This window comes from Spea bombifrons, chromosome 2, assembly GCF_027358695.1.
Source record: "Spea bombifrons isolate aSpeBom1 chromosome 2, aSpeBom1.2.pri, whole genome shotgun sequence".
Lineage (NCBI taxonomy): Eukaryota > Metazoa > Chordata > Amphibia > Anura > Pelobatidae > Spea > Spea bombifrons.
This window is the reverse complement of record NC_071088.1, coordinates 23926378-23952808: the sequence shown is the minus strand read 5'-3', so window position 1 is coordinate 23952808 and position 26431 is coordinate 23926378. Positions and strand designations below refer to the sequence as shown.

At 38.5% G+C, this 26431-nt stretch overlaps 1 protein-coding gene across 2 annotated transcripts in view; it reads right to left on the bottom strand.

Annotated features, from left to right (window-relative positions):
* Positions 1-19886, bottom strand: part of SGSM2 (small G protein signaling modulator 2) — a 115267-nt gene extending 95381 nt beyond the window's left edge. For both annotated transcript variants that reach the window (XM_053457153.1, XM_053457154.1), the window contains exon 1: positions 19720-19886. In XM_053457153.1, coding sequence (XP_053313128.1) covers positions 19720-19776 — 57 coding nt within the window. In that variant the 5' untranslated portion in view covers positions 19777-19886. The remainder of the gene's footprint in view (positions 1-19719) is intronic.
* Positions 19887-26431: the final 6545 nt, after the last annotated feature.

Sequence of the window (26431 nt, the reverse complement as noted above, 5' to 3'; positions counted from 1 at the left end):
CTTCCTTCAGATAATTCTAATAAGCTATTCTTTTTTCTTCTTTTAAAAAGGCCCAGAGGGTTTGGAACAGACAGACGCAGATATAAAGCCAGCACAGACAGGAATCACATAGAATTCATTAAGTAGGTATAGCTGGCATCAGATTCATTAGAAACATTCTTAATCTTCTGTATAAGTCACTCTCTGGAGTGGCTTCACATTAAACACTTTATTAAGGATAATGACACATCCCAACTAACCCAATGGCTGCGAACTGCTTGCTTTCATAGAAAAGTGAAATCCCACCTCTTTTGGTCATCCAGCGACAGCAATGCAAGCACAATCTGAATTAGTGCTATACTACAATAGAAATAAATGTTAGAATTCAAATAATTCAATGAACGTGATCAACACCAGATCCAGTTTACAAGCTGCGATGGATCAGATGTTTAGTTTTTATGCTCAGGATGACCAGACCTGACCATGTATGCAATGAGTCCACATGGCTCAAAAATGCCTGATATAGACAAGCAACGCTACCGGGAAAAAAAAGGCTTATTGTAAACATTGTAGACCACACATACTAGATCCTTATCTTGTGTAAGAATCTATGTTTCTATAATTTTATCACAAATAATGTTACATAATGAGAGATGCAACACGAGCCAAGCAGATCCCCACGTTCTTCATTATTAGTAACCCTTGCCATAATTGATGAACATTGTCTATGCGAATACAATTATAATGGCTAAAATTTTCTCAATGGGTCAACACATTCTATAATAAATTACGGCGATGAACCCTTCTAACCTTTTTTGCATTAATTTGTAATATCATACATTTGTATTAGTTATTATTAAATGAAATACACACAACGGCATGGTTTAATGTGACATTAGTAAGGACGCATTGTCTTTCTATAAGACACCTTTTATGTGAGCAACAATAAGATGCTGGGTCTTTTGGAATGGTTGAAAGACAAATAGTGCCTCGAGAGTGGTACCGCTTACTTCTCTTTCCCAAGCCATATATCGACATGAAACAAAAGATCTATATGCATAGACTTCTGTTACAATTTCTTTATAGGGAATATATCATATTCAATCTATTCAAGTAGGTAGAGACTCCAGCTGAGAACGGTTTACCATTGCAACATGACTAAGTCTGGTCATTGTTGCTCGGTGGCTGAGGGCTACACTAATGCTGATTTATAACTATACAGTTATAAATCAGTTGATACACTAGGTTTTACATAAACTTTAACCAGTTGCTGTCCATGACTGTCTGGGGTTGATTCACTAAAGCAAGAGGTTGCAGGATAGCTGAATATTATATATATAATAATGTGATATTAGACAGCAATATGAAGAATATATAAGTTGTTTGTTTACCATGTATAATGCATAGTAAAATCAGTGAGAATTATTGAAAATCGCCTTACAAATTAAACTATACATTATGAAGGCCTAGGCCAACCCTTGCTAGGGCTGTTCCTTCACAATGCATTTCAAAGTTGTTGAGTTGAAAGCACAATAGCACAATGGAAGAAAAAGACTTCAAAATTGCAGATATAGCTCAATATTTTAATTAAAACATTGCTAGAGTGCGACAGCTCCTGAAATAAGTTGGCTAGATATTGGGGGATGGGTGGTGTACATGTAAGATTAGAAATTATTCTTTTTTTACAGTAAAAGTGCTGTACTGCTGTAATCTTTAAGGTTATATAAGATAACATGTTTTAGCCATCTTGAAATATGTGCTTATGTTTATCTGAAAGAGCGGAGATATGCCTGATTGTTTAATGCAGTTTTTGTTGCGTGAAGATCGATGATACAGTCAATATAGAACTGAGCATTTGTTGAAGAATGTTGTTGCATTATCCTGCTCTGTATGTTGTATATTAACCAATTCTTATATTCAAACTGTTCTTTTCATTTCATGCTGTCACTTCCAGTAAGAGCACCGCAGTATTTTATTTTCTTTTCACGAGGCTATTTGTGAATCATTACAAAGCTCTCAGATAAGTCCCGATGTACACAGCGACAACTAATCATTTAGTTGAATAAAGAGGAGCTGCGTACCTAATTCATTCAGAGCTATTGAGGCAAGTTACAGTATGCTGTCTTATCTCTATTATGCGCATTAACAAGGCATGTAAATGGATTACACTGGGGTCCCATTTACATTGAACAGGTGTCATAGGTTACCTATGTCGTTTTATTTTTAGGAAAGATTTTCTAATGTCTTTATTTAAACTAGAAACCATACTCTATAGAAGAGACCCATCTTCCGATTCAGGTACCGTGCAGGGCAAGTTGCAGAGTCTGACTAAGGGTTTTGTGCAGATTCGGAATGATGCATTAGTGAAAAAAATCACCAACTGAGATGATTTTATATTAAATCAAAGTAGAATACAAAACAGTAAGCTCCAGGCCTTGTGACCCTGAGAATTTAGACACTCGCCGTGAGTCCTTAAGATCAATGTAAAAACCCTGGTACTTGGGGCAAAGAGATATCAGCCTAGTTGAAATCTAAAAAAATGACCAATATATTTTTGTACTGACCCATACTTTGTATATAAAGTATATTATCCACTATAATGCCCCTGGTTGTCCCAGTATAAACTCCCAGTGAACAAATAGTCCTTGGCTCTACAAGTAAATATATGGCCATGTTTAATTATGGGTTAAAATACAGGACCTGTGCTGTTCGGGGAGGTACCATACAGTAACTGTGGTAGCAGCTGTTTCATGAAAACACCACTTTAACGCAACAAGAATACGACACTGAAGCAAACATGATTTTCATGGCTGGTTCATTAAAAGCATAGCTTGGGTTGATTCATTAAGATGTTGATTGGTCAGTCAACTTGTATTCAATTTCACATCACAGGGATGAAAGAAAGGAGCATGGCTGAGTTTATAGTATGCACCTTCAAATGGGAATTTATTCTTAACCCAATCAACCCAATGGGTAGGGGTGGGAGGCCAAAGTTGCCCCCTTAGGGGCATTCTTTATACACTAACCTCTATCCCACCGTTATTTAATTACCCCTCACTCCACCATGTAAGGAATGGAGGAAGAGAGGGACAATCATTGACCCCCTCTTGGTAAGTTGGAGTTCCTGGTGGACCCCCATTTCACTTTTTCTTCAATTTGCTTATTTTATTATATTTAGTTTGTGCAAGTTTGCTACATTTGACGGGGTCCTCCCCAATTATGATTAACTTGAATTACAAAACAATAATTACCATCTTCCATTAACATTTTCTATGACTCGTTGGCTACAGTCTCCAGGGTCCCTCAAAACCCTGAAACCTACTGATGAAAAGCCAGTGGATTTGGCAGGTACGTTTTCAGAAGAGCTACAAGATACCCTCGGCATTAAGAAGGAGAGTGAAAATTAACAATAATATTAAAATTGGCAAAATACAAAATTGACAATAACATCACACATTCAAACATACTGTAACAGTAGGTAAAAAAGGGCCTCTTGCAAGCGTATAATCTATGAGAAGAACGACATTCACAGAATTCCTTAGGTGACCTAAAAATGTGTAACAATTTGGATGTGTGGATGACAATCTAATTAGGCTAAAAAAAGAATGGGGTAGTAAAAAGCGCATCAGTGTCAGAATGGGAGTTAAACTGAAGTATAACGTAATCCATTATCATACACAGCTGCTTTGATCACTTGCTCTTATAATGGAAATGTGCACCAAGGGAAGCATTCAGCATTCGATTCCAGCACAACATTAAATGCTCATGGCTCCATCTGTATACACCTCCCTGAGGCGGCCACTAATAAACACTTGCACAACCTCATGGTAAAATATGGGAGCCTTTACAAGTAACTGGAAATTATATGGCGTGTTTTTTAAGTATGAGCTTCACATTAGGGTACTCTCATTCTATAACATTTTTGTGCTTACAAAGTAGTAATATACACTGCACTGGCTGTGTGTTTATTTTATATTTTCAGTGAGAGTGTGAAAGAATGAGAGAATGAGTGAGACTGAGCTAGTGTTAATGTGGGCACTGGGTAACGAGTTTGTTCCCGAATGAACAATGCCCCCAAATTTTCAGCTGAAATGAATTTGCAGTAAAGGAAATTTGTTGCCCGAAAATAAACGGGCCAAAAACTAACTAAACAAGTTGTCCAAATCGTTTGTGGTCCATTTGTACATGTCTACTAGATAATATTGGCTACTATAGCAGCTTTTTGTATTAAGCTATTTAAAATAGATGAGCCTTATGGTTCTTCTCCCATGAAATTTAATTCTAAATGCTCGGACGGCCCCGGCCCACTGTGATGCATAATTTGGCCACTGATTTGTATATGCTTCACAAAATGTAAGATGCGGTTCAACATGCCTACTAAACATTAGGTATTGCAAATGTAAATTATACTCAAACTAAATAAAACCTATAACTTTGTCTTAAAATATACTTCCCAACATACCGTATCAGGCATCTATTTATATAATGGCAAGGTATTTAGGAGGGGGATATATTTAATTACATGGTGAAAAGGTCATGAGGTTGATGTATTATGATGGTAGCATATGGAGGGGGAGAAATTTATATATATATATATATATATATATATATATTACAGGGACATGCTGGTCCGGGGGTGTGCATGTGTGTGCAAGTGCACTCTCTACCATTAGGGGAAGGGGCTTTATTTCCCCCTGGCAACCCTCCCCTTATATATTGCAATACCTAGTTGCATAAATGTTAGCCTTATATTGATGAAATTCTAGACTTACAAAAGATCATCAATTGTTCATTTGCGATAAAGAAACATTTAGGGCTTATGGTTTTCCTGGAACTTACTGCCTAGTTGGTTAATAAAAATGCAAAGGCCTTCTTAGAAGACCAACTCTGTACTGACACAATCACTTGGAATTCATAAATTTCTCATAAAATGTTCTATTCTCCCAAAGAATGAGATTAGAGTATTCATTCGCAGTGCACCTAGCATCTTTATATTATGCATATCATTCAGATGCCAATAATTTTCTATTTGAGTATTTTTTTCCAAAAGGGTTCCTTTATTACCGTATTTGCTCGATTATAAGACGACCCTGATTATAAGACGACCCCCCAAAATCTGAATATTAACTTAGGAAAAAAAGAAAAAGCCTGAATATAAGACGACCCTAAAGGAAAAAAGTTTTACCAGTAAATGTTAATTCATGTAAACTATTTTTTTTAATAAAAGCTATGATTGAGAAAAATATTTTTTTTTTGTTTTTATTTCTTGTATTTTCCAACCTGTCCCCCAGTTACGCACATCTGCCCCCAGGCTTGCCACACCAATATGGCACTGTGGCCCATGATATGCCTTTTAACCCTCTATATGCCACTGTGCCCCATGGTATGCCTTTTGACCCCCTATGTGCCACTCTGCCTCCAGAAATGCCTTATACCCCTATATCCCATTCTGGCATTTAGGGGGTTAAAATGCATATTATGGGGCAGAGTGGCATATAGGGAGGTATAAGGCATTCCAGGAGGCAGAGTGGCATTAAGGGAGTTAAAAGGCATTATATAGAGCACTCTGCCTCCAGAAATGCCTTATACCCCTATATGCCACTCTGGCATTTAGGGGGTTAAAAGGCATATTATGGGGCAGAGTGGCATATAGGGAGGTATAAGGCATTTCAGGAGGCAGAGTGCTCTATTAAATGCCCCCTTAACGCCACTCTGCCTCCTGAAATGCCTTATACCTCCCTATATGCCACTCTGCCCCATAATATGCCTTTTAACCCCCTAAGTGCCAGAGTGGCATATAGGGGTGTAAGGCATTCCAGAAATGCCCTACACACACACACACACACACACACACACACACACACACACACACACACACACACACACTTACTTACCGGTGCTTCCAATTTCCTGCTGTATTGCCGGGGCAGCGGGTTGACGTCTCATTCCGCGGCAGCCGGAAGGAGGTGGAGTTGGCAGCTGGGGTTTGTATGCGTCCGTCGCAAATACCTTCCCCGGCTGTCAGAGATCAGGAACTCTGGAACTCTCATCTCTGACAGTCGGGGAAGGTATTTGCGACGGACGCATACAAACCCCCGCTGCCAACTTCACCTCCGGAAGCACCGGTAAGTGTGTGTGTGGGGGGGGGGGCGACGACAGGAGGATCCAGGTCCCCTGCAGCGGTGCGGGGGATCTGGATCTTAGTCTCCTAATCAGACCTCTATTTGAGGTCTGATTAGAAGACGACCCCGATTATAAGACGAGGGGTATTTTTCAGAGCATTTGCTCTGAAAAAAACCTCGTCTTATAATCGAGCAAATACGGTATTAGTGATTTATATAATGCCATCATATTCCGCAAAGTTGGGACAAAACAATATGAAAACAAACAGAGCGTGACATGGGCCTTGTTCAAAAAAGCTTGCAATCTAGAAGATCTTTAACACAAAATATACCTTTTTATGAACAGCTTGAAGTACAAGTTTAAGAAAGAGTTTCAAATAATACACTAAATAACAAAATAATCATTTGCAAGTAATTTTTCACAGGTTTTAGACCTTTCTTCTTAAATTATAGTGTCAGATATATTTCGTAGCTTACATATAAGCATTTACAGAACAGCTCAGCTGACCTTCCCTGTGTTAAGGAGAACAATGAGGGTTTTTTATAAAGAGCAATTAAAGCTTGAAAAGTGGTCTTACCATAGCAACCAACAGAATGGTCCAAGCAGCAGGAGCATTCCACTGGTTGCTATGGTGATAAGACCACTTTCTAAGCGCCAGAATTGCTTTTTTATAAATTATCCCCAATGGATTCCATGATATTGGAAGCTGTTATTGGCTAAATTACTGTATCCGTTTGTCTGTATCCATTGTCAAGGCTCATGCGAAGGCTTTACATGTAACACGTAGAAGCGTGTAATAATGTTGCAGACTTAAACGTGGTTTTCCACTTAGACATTTATTTTATAGTATCCAAGGCAAATAGACCTAAATATTTAATGGAGAGTGGTGGCGCTAATAGACAAATAAATACGTTTGTCGCTCAGCCTCAAAAGTACAGAGGCGTGCAGACGGTTCACAAAATAATATAGAAAGAATATGAAAGGAAAAAAGGAGAGCCGTTTCGAACTGCACTCGGAGCTGAAAACATCCAGTCAGGTATTGATAAATTCTGATAGATTTATTTGTAAAATTAATATTCACTACTGAGCACTGGATTTGATCGTTTTTTGAAATGTATAAACATATTTGATATACACTTATAAATAACTAATCGATTACGATGGTGATTAGATCCGCTAATGGTGAAACACACGTCAATCATCCTAACATGAGCCGTCATTATTGTGAAAAGGACTTATATTTATGGCATTTTGAGCAACTACTCTTGATACATATTTATGTAGCCTTTCATGCTGGAGATATATAGTAACAAGTGTCTGAGGATTCGAATGCTTTGTTACAGTAAGATCATTTGCCTGTTATGCAGGACTGTTATTCATTGGGGACTGCTGCGTGATGCTTTGAAGCTCCTATTGAATGACTACACTTCAGATATGGCAACTTCTCTATTTTGACGTATGCTGCATATCTAAACAGTGGATGTTTACAACTATGGCGGACACGTTGGTATATTTAAAGATGTCCATGAGTCCAGTCCTGCTAATTTGCACATATTTATTCTATTATATATTTGCTTATATGTTGTTCCATTATATATTTGTTTCCCGCTGTAGGAACTAAATTTTCCATTAACATCCAGATGCTCAGTAATCTGTACCGATTTGTTTATTTTATTTGTGTTTCGTGTGCTGTCTATCAGAATTTATCAACACCTGATTTAGTTAATTGAGTGTTCTCAGCGCTGAGCGCAGTTCTAAATGGCTCTATTTTTTCTTTCATATTCTTTTTAAACACAGAAACTTTGAGGAAGTATTTTTTTTAATTTTTAAACCTATTTTATAACCTTTCATGCATCATATGAAAAATATCTGTTCCCAGAAGAAAATAAAGAATTAGACTTTTACTCAAGAATCAAGTTTTACTTGATTGAATAATTATTTTTTGGAAACACATGGGCATTTAATAAGTGATATCTAACAAATTATAAAGCTTATATGTGGCCAACATCCAGGGCAGGCTCAGATCCAAATGAACTAAATTAACATGTGTGGCAGTGTTGCAGTGCATTGCTGGCCACCCCAAACCAGAAAAGATTTTCTCTCCTCTCGGCATACATTTTCCCCACGCTCTTTTATACACATATACCTTTCTCTTTAACGCCAACATTTTCACACTTTCTCCTTCTTCATACTTCCCAATTTTGTCACAATATGCCCTTCTTAGTTTTCTCTTTTCATCTTCTACGTTCTCTCCCTCTCGCCATTCCCCCCCCCATATATTTAAGTCTTTTTGTCCCATAGCATTACAGCCCCCCTCATTCCATTTCTTTCTCTACCGAAACTTATCACCCTTGTTCCTCTCTCCCAACTAGAATTGCTCAATTCTTCTCATTTTCATCCTTGTCTCATCCTTGTTGCTTTAGATCACCGCTCCAACCCATGCTTTTCTTATTACCACTGGCCTAGCAATGCTGCTGCCATTCTTACAAACCTCCATCAAAGACGCTTCTGTTTAACCCCTCTGTTATAGTCAGTACCCCTTTCACCTCTTTTATTTAGCTTGTAACATCTTTTTCTCCAGATAAGCTCGTTTGAACTCTCCCAAGTCGTTCTCTGCTCGCACCCATTTAAGGCCTACTTCTCACACACGTTCATCAAGTAAACCCAACTTTTCATGCAGATTTTTAACTAAGCTCCACTCCTCTCCCTTCACATGAGCTCTGCGCTGTTCAAGTTAGTCCCCTTTTGAATTAAACACATTAATTTTTTGTTTCATTTTCCTTTGATTTTTTACCATTTTTTTCATTGTTAAAGTACCAATATAGTCTTAATTGTGTTATAATATCCTACTAGTGGCATTGAAACTAATTATTCTGTCTGAATTATCATTACTCAGCCTACGTAAATCCACATAAGCCTATATTTGAAACAAAAACCAATTCAGGTATTTTCCTGCTGTGTATTTGCATTCCCACAAAAATCAATTCATGAATAAAGGTTGTGGGTTACTTTAGTTCAGTGCACTGAAGATGTTATATTTCATTTGCAATATATTCTTATAACCAATATGTGCAATGCCGGAGACGTAATTGATAGTACTGCTGAATGCCTTATTAATATACTTTTTTTTAAAGAAAATGCTTTATTTTCATGTGACACAGAAGGAAGAAATAACAGGATGTTGAAATAAAAATGCTTCTTAAAACATCTATGTTATTTTATGCTATTAAACCTTTAGAGGAAAGAATAAAATGACACATTTGCTCTGATCTATTTGCTTAACATGGTAGAGAGCGCAATTAATGTTTGAACCAAACACCTTTAAGTGGTAGCGTGTGTGCTGGAGCTGTCGAGTGTGCATTAATGTTAACTGGGTTTAAAATGAAACCCGGATCAGCTCAAATGTTGATATCTGTATATGAAAAATAGGCCATGTCCAAGCGGACCACTGGGTTTTTGCCCTATGTGCCCTATAGACGATGTTGGCCCAAGTTACATGGTTGGCTTCTTGGCTTCTTCCAGTTCTTAATCTGTAACATGGAAACATAGAAATTGACGGCAGATAAGAACCATTCAGCCCAGTTAGTCTAATGATTTTTTTTCTGATATATATAGACTCAGACCTTAATTAGTCTTGGCCTTATCTTTGATTCATGACAGCGTTGCACCTATCCCATGCATATTTAAATTCCCTCACCGTATTAGCCTGTACCACTTCTGATGGGAGGCCGTTCCAATTATCTTCCACCCTGTAATTTGTACTTCAATATACTGGGTAATGGTGATTCATAACGAAAAAACTATGTAGGTGACAGTATCATCTTACATCAACCATCTAACACAAAGGAAGCAGAAAATTATTACATCGCTCTGCCAAGATATTTTTCCAACAATATGTTAAAAGAACAGAAGCACCAAGATGCAGATTCTGAAATGGCTAAAGAGAATATATCATTTGTTCGCTAAGAAAATGGTTTAAAGGCAGCATATAACAGGAATAGGAAAATGTTACTTTAGATCTGTTACCATGGTTTTAATCTGATAAATTAGCATTTCTTAATATTAAATTAGTTTCCTGAATTATTTGTTTTTCTACTTAAATATGAAATAGCGCACTCTGTTATCTAATGGTTTCTGATTAGTTTTATAAGTAAGGCATTTCGGGAACAGATTGTCCATTCCTTGTTTTTCTTTTGGGTAGAATATTCTTCGTTCTGCTCTAAGGGGTAATTTATGCACCTTAATCACCGTGCAAGACAAGATCTATGATATAATTAATCTTCTGATGAGAAAAAAAGAGGTGATAGGCCCAAAAATTCTATCTTTAATAGAATGGGCTTTCTAAACAATGTGTGCCTGTGGCAAAATATTCAAACTAATCAGTAGTTTCGGTAATATATATCACTCCTGGTCCTGCTGTCCATAATCAAGCCACAGAACCCTCCCTTCCCTTGCTCCATATAAGACAAGACATGGGGGGGTCTTCCAAAATAGACTTGAAGGGGTCGTAAGTGGGCCTAGCCCAGATGCCCAGCATTGAGGTCTAATTTCCATAGCCTATAGAGGAAATATGGAGGACTCCTAGGTATGGTCCTTGCCCCATATGATTCATTCTACTTATCTGAAAAGTCAGCAGTGATTCCTTCTTAGATCAGCATGAGTTATATAATTATGGTTTCATATATTAAAATAAAGAATGTTCCAATGAGCAAAGAGACTGCATTGGTTCCTATGGCGATAAGTCCACTTTAAGTAGTCACTCTTTATACATAATCCCATACATGCCACGACCTTGTTGAAGGCAAGGCGATGCTTTCCGGCTCTTTCCAGCACAGAATCTTGCCTATAAGTTAATTTGTTGGTTCTGTGAAGCATTCAGAGCACAGCTGAGACCATGGGCTAAGTGAAAAGCAAGTGCACATTAAGCAAGGATTCCACTCATCTCCTGTGCAGCCAGATTAACATTACCAGCCCTGACTCTGTCCATAGCAACTAATACCGGCTGAAGGTTTATCAATACTTTGACTCCTAAAATGGCTTGTCATACTAATCCTCTGCTTAGCCGTGGTGGAGTAACATTCAAAATGGAGACACGTGGCACCAGAAATGTTATATAATACAAGCACATCATAAGAATAATGAAAAAGTGTTTTCATTAGCGCTTCAACATTAAGGTTGTAAATGCACTATTATACATACATGTGTGCATTATTTATCCAAGGACCATGACATACAATGTGTACATGCCTACATACATGACATTATAAAAGTAAATTTACGAAGGATGTGCCACATTGTTTGTTATTTGGAGAACACAACATGACATCAGAAAAGCTTTGGAAAGCATTAACATGATATGTGTATTTAATGCCTTCATATTAACTCTGTTATGTCAGAGAGATTTTATAAATTGTTTGTTGGATTGCCTTAATGTTCCATAAATGTATTTCTACAAGAGGAACATATCATTCACTCTCTCACAGTCTCTAAGTGTTTCCCTACCTTCTCTCCCAACCACTTCTGCATCTTCCTTCCTTTATCTTCTATTTTCGCTGACATCTCCGTGGACATAACCTGACGCGACAAACGAAGGTGCTTCCGGTGATATCCTCTCTAACGACCCTCCAATCGAGTGGGAGGATGTCAACCTGATTTGGGGGAAAGCCCGTGATTTGGGGGGGTTCACCTTAGGGCAAAATGGAGGTGCTTTCTGTGACATCCCACCCAATTGGAGGATCAGGCGACAGGATGTCACCCCAGAAGATGCAGACGAAAATAGGAGATAGAAGAAGGACAAGATGATGAGGAAGTGGTTGGCAGAAGTGGAAGTGGCGGGCAGAGAAGGTAGAGAAACATTTAGATTTTTGGGGGCTGTTTTAAAAAATGCATATTCAAGCACTGATGAAATACTTCAAAGGGATACTCCAGGCATCATATGCACATCAATGTATATAATAGCTGCATGATGCCTATACATTTTTGTGTGGTCCGTTTTGCAAATGCAATGGTGGGGATTCAACAGAACATACATTTGTTCTTTACCCACCTTCTCCAGCTAAATGCCACGCGCACCAAACACATGAACCTGCATGTGATATACTCCCATGTGAGATCAATGGGGGCATATTACTGCCACTGATTGACTGCTTCAAGCAGCCAATCAGTGGCAAGAACAGCCATACCATAGAGGAGGAGGGCAGCTTCTTCTTTGTCAGGTAACTGCTTTATTTTTTATTTTGTTTGTTTTGGATGAATGCATATAAAAGTACTTACAGAATAATTATATATCCATTCTTTTATAGTGGGGTATGAGGGATTTTATACTGTCTTTTTAATATCCATACTTTGTTCAGGAGGTTTCCTGAAAGCTAGAGTGTCCCTTTTAACTCTCTTATTCTTCCTTTCACATGCATCTAATTGAACAAAAAAGGATGAGTGATATTGTAGTACCCAGGAATAAGGGTCTTTGTGACATACGTACAAAAATGTGTGTAATAAAAACTGAATGCATTAATCATTCAGGCTAATGTAGTAAAGCACTTGTGACTGTAGCTGGTGAGTATCAATAACATAATTATTGCATGCCTTGGGCAAAACTCTGCAGGGAAAAAAATGTTAAATGAAAACAACATGCCATAGGGTACAACTACAGATGAGAAACAAGAATAACACATACTGCCTTTTGATATGTAATTCTGAGACATCAATCACCTCCACTTTAAATGAAAATTGTACATTAAATATATTTGTTGATATTATTATGGCATACTTTATATTATTTCCATTCTGTGCTGCTATTGTAATACCAAGTATACCCTAGTATCAAAGACACTGACAACCAAGGTACATAAAGAAAAACGCGTTAAAAATGTTTTCCTTTTTTAGTTGAAAAAGCCTCTAGGAATAAAATGTCCTCAAATATATCTCATCTGCGTATGGTTACTTTACAGAACAAACATACCTGGGAACTCCCCAGGGTGGGCAATCCAAAACTCTTCCTTCTCTGGTGGAGTAGCTTTACCAGGGTGTAGTGCCAGACAAGCCTTGAGTGGGCAGGAAATAGGTGGGGAGTGAGTGTGGCCAAGCATCGCTCCCCTACTCACAGTGTGAGGAAGCTGCAGTGGTGTATTTGGGGACAGGAGGGGTCATCCTTGTCCATGCTCGCACAATGTGTGTGCCAGAGAGAAAGCTGCTGCCACTGAGGTAAGGAAGGGTGTTAGAGTGTATAACTATTTGTGTGTGATCTTGTATTTATGTGTTTTGTGTGTCGGCATGAATGTGTATGTGTAAATTTGTGAGCATGGATATATTTGTGTGTTTGTGAGCACGGATGTGTAAGTGTGTTTGAGCATGAGTGTGTGTGTAAGCATGGATGTGTATCTATAAGTGTAAGCAGGGATGTGTTTAGGTAAATGTGTGAGCATGGGTGTGTATGTTAAAGTGTGTGTGAGCATGTGAGTGTAGATGTTTGTGTGTGAGCATTTATGTGTAAGTCGGTGTGTGAGCAGGGGTGTGTGTGTGTAAGTGAGCATGTATGTGTAAATGTTTGTGTGTGAGCATGAATGCATATGTATAAGTGTGTGTAAACAGGTATGTGTAAATGTTTGTATGTGAGCATGTATGTGTGTGAGTATGGATGTGTATGTGTAAGTGTGTCAGCATGAATGTGTATATGTAAGAATGTGTTTGCATGTATGTGAAATCGTTGTGTGTGGGCATGGGGGTGTAAGTGTGTGTAAGCATGGATGTGCAAATGCTTGTGTGTGAGCATGGGTGTGTATGTGAGCATGAATGTGTATGTGTAGGTTTGTGTAAGTGTGTGTTACCTTGAGGGTGTGGGGGTGTGTTGGCATGTGTGTGAAATGTGTGCCGGTGCATATGTTACTGGGGGGGTGCCAAATATAACATCCCTCCAAGGGTCAACTACACTAGGTATGCCCTTGGGGAGCTATAATATAGGAGCTTTGCGGCTGCAGAGACACAAAGAGACTCCTCTAGACCAGGAGTAAACTTGGGCTGAAAATCATCCCTGGACCTTTCACAACAGCTGGCAACACATTTGCATTAATCCTGCAGGCTGAAGCATTTTAAAGGAATTAAGAAGGTGAGAAACACTCTGTAGGGGCTGTCATACTGGTACTTGCACAACTTCTGCTAGAGTGCCAAGGATCCGATTCCCACCACAGTATTTAGGGACCAGGTGGGGGTCATTCACAATGTCTGGATCATACATAGTTGTCTTTAACTGAAGTAATGGCAAGCAGTCTCCTAACAAAGTGATTAGGTAGCGAAAAACACATTGCTTTTGCACTACATACCCTTTAAAATAATTTCAGTCCCTTGGATTTTTTTTTTATAATTTTCCTTCGCAGGAAGGACACCCAATGAAATTTAGATATGTCAAAATACCCGAATAGTGGAGCAATCTCACAATGGCCCCTTCCTTACTGAACTAATACTTCTAGCTTAAAGAAAGTGTATCTTAAAAGATTGTGCGATATTCATTAGCCTGACATGCTTAGGTGAGCTGAACAATTTTTTTTGGCTCACAAATTAGTCTACATGGCATATTACATCTACTACAGAAATTCATCTTTATAATAAAATGATTTAAGCCGCCATACCGCTTAATTCCAAATACTTGTTCACGGACATTAGTTCAATGGAGAGCAAATGTTTACACAGTGCAAGTGACTATGGATGTGCACATCATTTCCAAAGCGGGTGATTTATTAATGTAAAACTGAATTAAGTCAGTCATTTTTATGTATTAACATTTAATGTCAACCTCTCAATAGCACTGCATATACCTACATCATTAAGCCAGATAAAAACATAGAACCTAACAGCAGAAAACAACCATTCGCCCATTCAAGTCTGCCCATTTTCCCTGATGTGGATACTCAGACCTTACTCAGTCCTTGGCATCTAAGGTTCAGTATAGCTTTATGCCTATCCCATGCATGTTAATATTCCTGTATTAGCCTCTACCACTTTTGTTGGCAGGATGTTCCATTTATCTACTACCCCACTACTCTCTCGCTCTACCTACTACTACTACTTGGTAACATAAAATGAATATCGCAAAACAGTGGCTTGAAGGCTAACGGTATCTCCTTGGCTCATAGCTCCCAACATTTCAAATAGTCAACTAAGGTATGGTTAAATGTATTGGTGTATTTACCTTTGGAGCCTGACCAAGGGCACCGCCCCTAGTCCCCTCCACCTCCTGGGATGGCAGGACCCAGAACTGGCCCTTACACGGATCCAGGTGGCACTTTGACAGGGAAGACAATTTCCCGTCCCAAGGCATGTTCTTTAGGACTGGGTAAGGTAACACCGCATGTCTGGATATGTTAGTGTGCCCGGGTATGTTAGTTTGTGTGTTTGTTAGTGTGTGTCTGTGTTTTCTGGGGTATGTTAATGTGTGTATCTGGGTATAGTAGTGTGTCTGTTTATGTGAGTGTGTGTCTGAGTGTGCTACTGTGTGTATGTGTATGTTAGTGTGTGTTTGTTTAGGCATCAGTGTGTGTGCTTGTGTATGTTCAGGTGTGTCTGGATGTGTTACCGTGTGTGTGAAGTCTATGGAGGCTGTGTCATCATAGCGTAAAGATCTCCCATTGTGTAGCGGTACACCGGGGATCCTAACCACCCAAGTGGGCAATCTGTACATCTGATTAGAAGTATGGATCGGGACGGAGCTTTGCGGGGACTATTGATAGCTATTTAGGTCAATAATTAAGGTATTCAGAAAAAAAAATCTGTTGCTTACACAATTTTATTTAAGAACACATTCTCTCCTGTTTATAAACGCATTAATGTGTCTTTTAGAGCTCTCATGCCCAGCAATCACGTCTTTAAAAAAAGGAAGAAGGGACTGTCAATAGCCCTAAAATAATTATAAAAAACATGGATATGTTAGTCTCTAAAATATTTTTTTATATATATATATATCTTTTTTTTTATATGCCATATTTTTCAGTATATTTCAAAGTTGCTCTGAAAATGTTTTTTCAAAGGTGCTGACAAAACACTGTTTGTTAAACATACACACGTTATTGGATCTGTCATTTTATATGAAGGTCTGAAGGTCAAGTGACATAAAAAATACAGAACCTTTCAAGAGGCACACCAATCATCCTATGCCTAGCAGTACACGCATGCTGTACTGTAGCGCTGGCTTGTACATGTGTTTCATGGGATCTAATGAGACACTGTGTGCGCCAGCGCAGAAAGGGCTCCTGTTTCTGGAGAGAAAAAAGAGGGGGCGGTGAGTTGCAGCATTGGAGCTGCTGTTTCTCCTTAAGGTAAGTACAATGTTGGAAGGGGTTTTCTGCTCCAAATATCCAATAACCAGGCATCCATGGAACTTATGCTGAATAAAAATGATTAAATGATAGTTTTGATATAGGGCCAGGCTAACAGCTCTGTGTGAGATGATTGGTCTATTACTTATATTATCAGTAAAATTACCAGCCATTCACACTACTATGTGTCAAGCGTGTCATTGTGTGTTGACAGGGGACATTATCTCACAGAAAGGATAAGTAAGATTTTAAAAAGGACGATTTATATTCAGCTTTTTAAAGTCTGTTAAAGTAATAGTCTCCAAAACTGTATTTTTATTTTTGCATGTACTCTAATGCGTATAACTGTGTGCAATCTTTAGTTACTGAAATGAGGAGTTCTACTGAGCACGAGCAAGGAGCATATCCGGGTATGCACCCTGCTTTCCATAAAGGCAGCTGGGGGAGGAGTTAAATAATACTGGGAAAAAAAAGAATGGCTGCAGCAATGTGCTTGCAGTAAAATGCACTGGATTCTATGCAAAATGCACTCCAATGTGCAATTAAGATGGAAAAAAGGACAGCAAAATAAATCTCTGTTTTATGTTGTGCTGTATGTGAGAGCTGCCATCTTCATGCCATATCATGCCTTTGGGGAAACAACTTTGCAATGGACTGCATGTAGGTCTAATTGCAGTCTGCTAAGACACTGCCGAGTCTAAGAAGCTTGTTACAAATACCTACAATGGCTGAGAATATAATTCCAATAAAATTGTCTGTAAGGGATCATAGGAAATAAAGAGCACTTCACATGAAATGCTCTGGCTGATGGATAATATGGGCCGACTAGGTGGGTAGAATGGTACTTATCTGCTGTCAAATTCTATATTTCATCGAATTTAAATCAATAAACTTCAAATGCACTTTTAAATTAAGATAATACATCTCATATCTCACAAGAGATGGTTTTCATTGATGGATTCAGTTAGCTCAGACATGACAGTTCCCCTTTAATTGGCAGAGCAGCTGGTTACTGAAAAGCACGAACCCTTATCGGGGCGGACTGCGTGAAAGCAGCACGCCAGGGATGTGATCAATGTATTTATGGAGACTGATGGATTCATGCAAATAGGGATTCAGCCTTGTCCAGTGACCAGCGGCGGCTAGAGTAAAACGCTCCTTATTATGATCTTACGTCACGTCGTTACTAAACGCTGCTAAAAAAAGAAAGAGAGAGCGAGAAAGAAAGAGTGAAAAAGGGGATCGTTTTGACATACACATTAGGAAACATTTAGAGCATGATTCACACTTTGAGTGCAGAACACCTGTAATATGCGTAGGTGCTCAAAAAGCACTCATTAATTCAATATGCCGAACTGAATTGATGTCCAAAAGCCTAAAGTAATGTACTATTATTGAGAATTTAGGACAGTTTGTAAATGCGTGACATGACATTACTTTTTTTTTATTAATATATATATATATATATAGTGCTAGCAGATTCCATTCCGCTGTTACAATAGCTGACAAAAATAACAATAACGCATATTAAAATATACTGGTACCGAAGAAGAAGATGGCCCTGTTCTCGTGATCTTATCGTGACTTATTCTCTCCCGCCCCCAGACGTAAGACATTAGATATGTATTTGAAAGCTCCTGAGCACTGGAGCTTCGTTTGGCAACCACTGGCCCAATGACGGCTCTGCGTAATAAAAGTTGTAGTATGCAATATGCATCAGCTGAAATGCCATGGGTTACTCGGCATTATCATTTATTGAAGTTCTTTGGTTTTAAGTACCTAAGAAATGCATACAATCCATTTAACCTTCCCCATTTCTGAAACATCAAGGAATACGATCAAAAATTATTTAACAGACTACAACGGATTTAATGCCAGCACAATTAACGTGTCTAAGGAGGATGTATCTATCCACGTAGATCAACAAGAACAAATGCATCCATTTCTCATTATATATATATATATATATATATATATATATATACTCTTCTGAAATATGTTGCATCTACCAAGGGCTCCAGTTTACATAACATTAAACACCCCTTTGATTCAAATGGTTAAAATGAATGATTTTGTTACCAGTTGACCACGTAGCCTTGAAGAACATCTTAAAATGATGCTGAGCAGAAGATTGGTTTACTGATCTCTATTATTCAAAGTCACCAGAAACCAAGATTTGATTTTTGAGCGCAAGAAAGTATCTGGTTATGGACCGGTTGACTAATACACATGCAGCCATAACTCACAAGGAATAAGGAGATTCAGGTTATCCACAAACTGGTTTCTATGATGGAGCCTTGGGTACAAGTCATCTCTGTCTGGATCATGTATGTACCTCTGATAAAGCACAAGGTGTCTAAACCAAAGACGATCAACCTCCAGACTGACTGGAATTATTATTATTATTATTATTATTATTATTATTATTTCAGGCTCATGGTAGTTGCAATTTAATAACAGCTCCCAATTTGGTCGTCGTAAGGTTTTTATTCTGGATAAATCAAATACATATTAACAAGGAAGAGCTATGAATCTGCATCAATGAGTAAGGGGGTATTATTGTCTAACAAGTGTCATACATCAACAAGTGTGCATTTGCTTGAACACAGGTGGATTGTAGGGTTTTTAGTTGAATGAAGAGTAGTAGATATCCTGTCCCCTACAGTATTATTTTGGACAATCATCTAGATTAAGGATGAAAATGTGGGAGATCTGCAAAAGTTCCACCAACATCCTTTCAGATCTGACAGTCTGTATTCTTCATGTTTAGGTTTTGAGCAGTTTATTATGACAAAAAAAACAGCTTGATAAATTGTAACTAAACATATGGCCACAATGAGACGGAGTACATTATATGTAAATATACATAGATCTCCTCAATCAGTTCTCTGGACATTTACTCTGCAATTATAAATCAGCATCATAAGGTGTTCCTGTCTCCCAGTGTGGCTTTGTTTGGTGATGACCGTTTGTCTATGCTTGACGTCATCACCAATGCAGAATGAATGTGTACACATTGCTAAATGTTATCATGATCCATGGACATAATTCATATGGCTACATGATACGAGCACTTACAGCTACCTTTCAAACACTGAATATTTAAGTGTACATTAATACCAAACCAGAGCTCCAATCTACATATTAACACAATAACGGCTTGTACACCGACAGTATACACTATCTGTACATCAGATCAGTGTGCATCAGTGTAATCAATGAACTCTACTAAAGCTAGGTGTCTCCCTCTGCAGCCTTCTAGCTCCCTCTGTATACATATGCATGTAGCCCATGTGTATGAGGTCCTTACCTCCTTCTTGACGTTCCATAGAAGCTTCTCCTTGGTACTATCATCTGAGCAGCTCATGGTGCCTTCAGTGAGATGCTGATGCTAGGGGGGCAGATGATGCTCTTAGCAGCCTTGGTTAATACCCCGAGCCCCAGTGCCTGTCTGAGACCGATGATCTGTTCCCTCCCTGATGCTCCCCTTCTGCTTCTTCTACTGCTGCTGCTGCTGGCGCTGTCATTCCCTAGAACTCGCCGTGACGTCACATCAAGGGGGGCTGTGTCCCCCCTTTCCTCCGTCCTCTCGGCCCCGCCCCGGCACGGGCTGCGGCGCACTCACTAGCTTTAAAGAGGCAGGCTAAACGCGTCCAAACCGTCTCCATAGCAACCACCACATTATGGCTAAGGAAGGACCCGTTGTGAAATAGTGTGGAGTAGCTTCCGGAGAGAGGTGGTGGCTGGATGCAGATGCCTGGGACCTCTCAGTGATGGAGGTGTATGCTTGTAGCTACTGGGACATGTACCATATTCATATAACATATATTATTATTTATATTAATAATTCTATAGCACCATCGTATATGGAATATGACGGCACTATATAAAACAATAAATACATGGGGAAGTATTTGCTCCCACCTGCAAGGCCAATGTTGGGTGATTTTAACTGGAGCAGTTGGCAGGGGAGGGCCGGTAAGGGCATACCTCCAAAGTGTCCTAGTTTATGCCCTAAATCCCACTACTCCTCTTTGCACCCCTAATATCCCTCTCTGGAGAGCTCAGAATGATTGCCGGATACTGGTGTATCACGGTGGCATTAAATATGTTTTTTATACTTTAATAATTCTATGGATCCTGAATTCTTGTTTTTTTGCTGTACTTAAGTGGTTTTGTAGAGATGACCCTTATACTCCTAAAATATGCAGTGTTCCCTCTATCTCCATCTTTGACAACCTATTTCTTAAATTACTTGGATCCAAAGTGGAAATCATAATCCACAGTGCAGCAATCTGGAGGTTCAAGTGTCATCTAATTAATGCAGAATATGTCAGTTCTTGCCCCTGTGGCAGAGATAATTTGCCCATTCACCTATGGATTATAACCTTGATAGCTACTGTCAGGCTGTAAGGGTTCTCATAAATTACGGATACAACAGGTTCACATCAGATTGCACATGGCACATTTTTGTGGTTTTTCTGCGTATGTTTGATTTTACATGGTTTTGTTCACTGGAAGTGCTGCATTGGAGCCGGTCGCTGAAGACTTCTGTTTTGATGGGGGAGGTGGGTCAGCCATTTGGCCATCACCTCCATCTCTTGAGGATGACCAAGAAGATACAGCCTCTAGCTTTGGTCATGGAAGGAATGAATGGACCACATATCCCCAGATCGGGGCGTGTGATTCCAGAGAAAGACTAGGGACTCATTTTCCCAGTTTTGCAGTTGACAAGTCCCACAAGCGACATCTAGAAAATAGATACTATTACTCACTATATTCTGTTCCTCCTCTGACAACTCTGTGAGAGCTTTAACTATGTTGAGGGACAAATTTGTCCAAACGTGGTGAAATATGTTCATCCATGGTTAGCAGCTTCTCTGAAGGTGAGGGGCTCAGGGGTGCTGCTATTATGTATCATATTAGGCAGCTGATAAATGGTCCCATTGGTCTAAGGGGCAGTTCAGGGATGTGGGAGAGATGTGGTTCCCCTTCACATGGGGACCCTAAAGACCTAGTGCCACTCTGGATGCGCTCAGTGAGCCTGAAAGACCGTTTCAGCTTCACATAGTCAGACATGTAGGAAGTTTTATCAGTGGGATGACACAAGGCATGCTTGCTGGCCTTTACCCTTTACTAAGGCTAATACTGGGATGGTTCTGGGGTGACTTATTGGACAGTTCTGCAAGAATATATCTAATCTCTACATGTTGCTAAAATATGTGTGTCCTTGAAAAAAATGGCTGATATGGCAACCCTAGATAGTTCACTAAATACATGCAGCGGGGGGAACACTGATAGGACTCCAAACTTAATAATATTTTGCTGGGCTCTTTAATTGCCTTTTTGTTACTTCACTGTATTTGTGTGATGAATAGATTCATGTGGCTTTTGTGTGAAGTTTTATAAATATTGAACACAAAGACAAATTGTTACCCAGCATGTGGGATTTCGATGATAACTGCTTTTTAGCAATCATGTGTATTGTCTGGTGGTTTTCTTCTTTTTTTCTTCTTCGATATGATGGTGATGGAGTTCACGCTTGTCACTATGTTGATTTGTATACAAAAAGAGAACATCTGCCATATATTGGCTCATTTTTATCCAGGTACAATCCTAAAGGTGTGATTCAGCTGCGAACATTACTATTCATATGTTACTGATGTTTACTTTGTTACTGATCAATACGTTAGAGTTATGACTTAGATGCAGACCCATTGTGATGTATGAATCTAAAATCAGATCCTGCTTCAATGTCTTGTAGGGAAATGGACTGGATTCATCTATGAATGAGGCTAAAGGTGTAGTTTTGTGTAGGATTAATTTAATGTTTTAAATTGTAGTCATTTTGAAAGGAAATAGGGTTTTATTAGCCAAAAAAACAGCCAAGCTCTCTTTAACAACAGCAACCTTTAACTGGTAGATCTGATGATAACGATCCTTTAGCCAAAAGTCTATTCTCCGTGGGTTGCATATGACGGATACTTTACCAAATATTGAGTTGCAAATTTGACATATAGGAATTAATGTAAAAATACCAGTTTGGCACATCTTGGGGTAAAACAGACTGATGAGTCATGAAACCAAAGCATCATTTTACTTTATTGAACTAATTTCATAGATTGCTTGACATTCCACAAAAGAGCTGCTAAAATAATGACAAATGCAACACTCATTAGAAAGCCTTAATCTTAAAGAACATTGTGTTGTGAAGTTATGCATGTTGTCATTAATGACATTATCCAGAATATAAGGTAAAAAAAATACCTGTCTTTTGAAAAGGGGTTTCAACTTGAAGATTAAATGAAAGTATATCTATCATGTGCATTAAAGTGCATATTATGGATTCACTTTAATTTCTAAAAAGAAAAATAACTTCTGCAAAGAACAATAGAAACCAATAGGTTTAGGCAAGAAGTTTAATTTAAAAACATTGAGTTTTGGCAGGAAAACCACAAATATCTCAAAAAACATACTGGAACAAACACAGCAATTAAATATGTTTTAAAATATAATCCTTTGAATGCTGGTACAAACTTAATAAATTTTATACTATATTGAAATTATTAATTTGTTCACATTATACTCTTTAAACTCCTCTATGCATTTGTTGGGTGTTTTTTTTTCTTTCTTTGGTGCATTAAATTTGTTAAGTTTTTTATTGTCTTGAAAGTACATAAGACATGCTCATACTCTGCTAATGCATGGCATTACTTAGGCTAGGTTTCCACTTGGTTTTTTTTTGCTAAAAACGCCCATAAAAACGCCAATTCAGCCACACGCAGTGGCGTCGCTACAGGGGGGCAAGGGGGGGCAATTGCCCCCCCTAGGTTATTCCTTGCCCCCCCTGTTGCCCCCCCCCGCCGAATTTGTAACCCCTTGACTGCTAACGACGGCATGGTGCCGCCGCTAGCAGTCCCAGTCAGGTGCTAACGACGGCACCATGCCGTCACTAGCACTACCTTACCTTGATGGAGGTCTGTGGACCTCCATCACCACCTACCCCGGCGATCTGCCCCTCAAACTGAAGGGCATCACCGGGGCCACCCGATCTGCCGGTGACGTCTCGCGCAATGACGCGATGATGTCACCGCGCAACTTTATTAACAACTGACAATTGTCAGTTAAAGAGGGATGGGGGCATGCTGCTTAGATGCCTGTATCTCAGGCATCTAAGCAGCTACATACCCCCAACATATACCGTTGGAAAGGTAATCGCCTCGCCTTTCCAACAGTATATAGATTGTAAAAAAAATAATAAAAAATATTAAGTTAAAAAAATAAAAATGTAAAAAAAATGATTTGGGGGTCTCTAAAGGCAGATAAAAAGATCAAAATTGCCTAGAGACCCCCAAATTAAATTATTTAAACATAAAGTAGTTTAACTTAAAAAAAAAAAAAAAAAGTTTAAGTATTCTAGCTAAATGATCACTGTGGTAGCCAATGTTACCACAGCGATCATATAGCTATAAAAAGTCACATTCCCTTTTTAAAAATGGCCGATACTAATTTTTAATCCTATGATCCCTTTGATCATGGGGTTAAATTTAGCCAACGGTAGAGGGAGGCAATTTTTGAAATCCTGATGAACTGCAAATATTATTTAAATCAGCCATTTAGCCTGTGCGGTACGTGAGTAACCATCTCATCGCTGGAGCGCCTTGCATTTTTACTGCAAAACTTATTTTTGCTGTAAAAGTGATTTTTTTTCTCCCTTTACCATCATTTCTTTGGGATTGTAAGGGGAAAGAATGGTGTGTGCTTCTGTGAGTGAATGTATTTAAAGTATGGTGTGTGCTTCTGCGAGTGAATGGAGATATGAAAGGCGTGTGAATGGTCAGTAATTAGGGTTGAAGCCTTGACGTGGCATTACTGCTCACGTAGGAAGTTAAATTATGGCACAAAAAGTACACATTTGCAAAAAGACATCCCATCAAATGAGGGGCTGCATGTGTTTCTAGTACAAACCTGGAGTGCGCAAGACACAAATGAACATGTCGCTATGGTTAGAAAAAACATATTTTCTAGCCAAAGCGACATATTCCATCATTATTTGTGCACTCAACTTTTGTCCTAGAAATACATGTAGCCCGTCATTTGAAGCTCCAAGGGGTGTAGTTTCTTAAAATGGATGAATTGTCTGAGTGAGGGAGAGCATGAGTTAATATGTGGATGAATTGTCTGAATGAGGGAGAGCATGAGTTAATATGTGGATGAATTGTCTGAATAAGGGAGAGCATGAGTTAATATGTGGATGAATTGTCTGAATGAGGGAGAGCATGCGTTAATATGTGGATGATTTGTCTGAATGAGGGAGAGCATGAGTTAATGTGATTGTGCGTATCATAGATGTATAATTGTGGAAGGGCAAAGATGGCACTTGCAGGATGTTTGAGCCTTGGGGACCAAGATGGCACAGGCAGGGTGTATATGGGACAAAGATGGCAAATCGTATGTGTGTTATCTGGGTGTGCAACCTGTGATCTATGCCTGTAATTTAGGGGGTTTTAAATATACCATTAATGCTGTGTTTTTATGTGAATTCCAATTGATCTATACCTGCAAAGCTGGGTTTGTGTGTTCTTCTGTAGATCCATATCTGCTATGCTATGTTTCCATACATACATTATTTATGTATACCTGCAAATACAGGGTTTGTATGTCTTGTTCAGTTGATTAATACCTGAAATGCTGTTTCCATGTATTTATTTGATCTATACCTGCGATGCTACGTTTCATATATTATTATTGTATACCTGCAAATACAGGATTTGTATGTCTGATTCTGTTTATTTGATATATACCTTCAGTGCTGAGATCACAAGTGAATTTCAATTGATCTATACATGCAAATCATTTAGTGCAAAAGTTAAGGTATTGTGTTGTTTAAAGGATTTCAAGGATTAGTCGTACTAAATTGTGGCTTCAGGCTTCCCATGTTGAATGATCAAGTATTGTATTGTCCAATAACAAAAGTATCATTCCATAGCACATTACTTTTTGGCAATATATATATATATATAATGTGTGTGTTTTTTCAGTGGTATGATTTAATGGTGGAAATTATTAATGCCCCCCCAGTTTGACTGTGGTATCTTGTGTGCCCCCCCTATATATTGTTTCTAGAGTCGCCACTGGCCACACGGCGTTTTTTTTTGTGAAAAAAACGCTGCGGCCAGATGTTAGCTGTTCTTCAATAGGAAATCGCAAACAGTTTCATACATTAAACAGTGGAGAATAAGGAGCTTCAGTGCATTTTAACTCAGTGTATGACTTCACCAAGAGGAGTTAAAACTAGTGGTTGGAAATATATATAAAAAGAAGGCAGTTATTTAGAAAGTCCTTTACACATTTGAAAAAGGTTAACAGAACAACATATTTAACAATGACGAAAAGAGGATGTACTTCACTGAAATGTATTAATCGTATGCACTTTTATTGTATAACACTTGTTTACAACAATAATAGTGGTATGTTGCAGACATTCCATACTATTGTTACTATGATGAAAGAACTCCTGTATTTATTGCTTGCGTTATTGAAAATATAATAAAAATGTTGAAAAAAAGAAAAAGCATTTGCTTACTTATTTGTACTTCTTCCGTTGAGCCATCAAAAAACATGTCTTGATATAGTTGAGCATATGTTTCAATAACCTTGCTGACAATGCCAAGGACAGATTAGATGACCACACATGGAACGTATGAAAACTTTGTTAATAAACTATCATCTTTAGCATCATTAATAATAACAGAAGTATCAATAGAAATGGAAACTTACAGAAAAGTGTATATAAAAGCAATACTTGCACAATTAACAAAACTAAACAATAATGATCATAATAATCATAACTAATGATATGAGTCCAATAAAACGTCAATTGGTCTTAAAGTTTATCTTAAGTATATTTAAACACAACACCTGCATCTTCACTTATGCCATAACCTTGATCTTATGCATGGATATAAATAAGGTTTATTTTAAAGGGGAGCCAGCATTTGATTTGTAGGCAAGCATTGTTT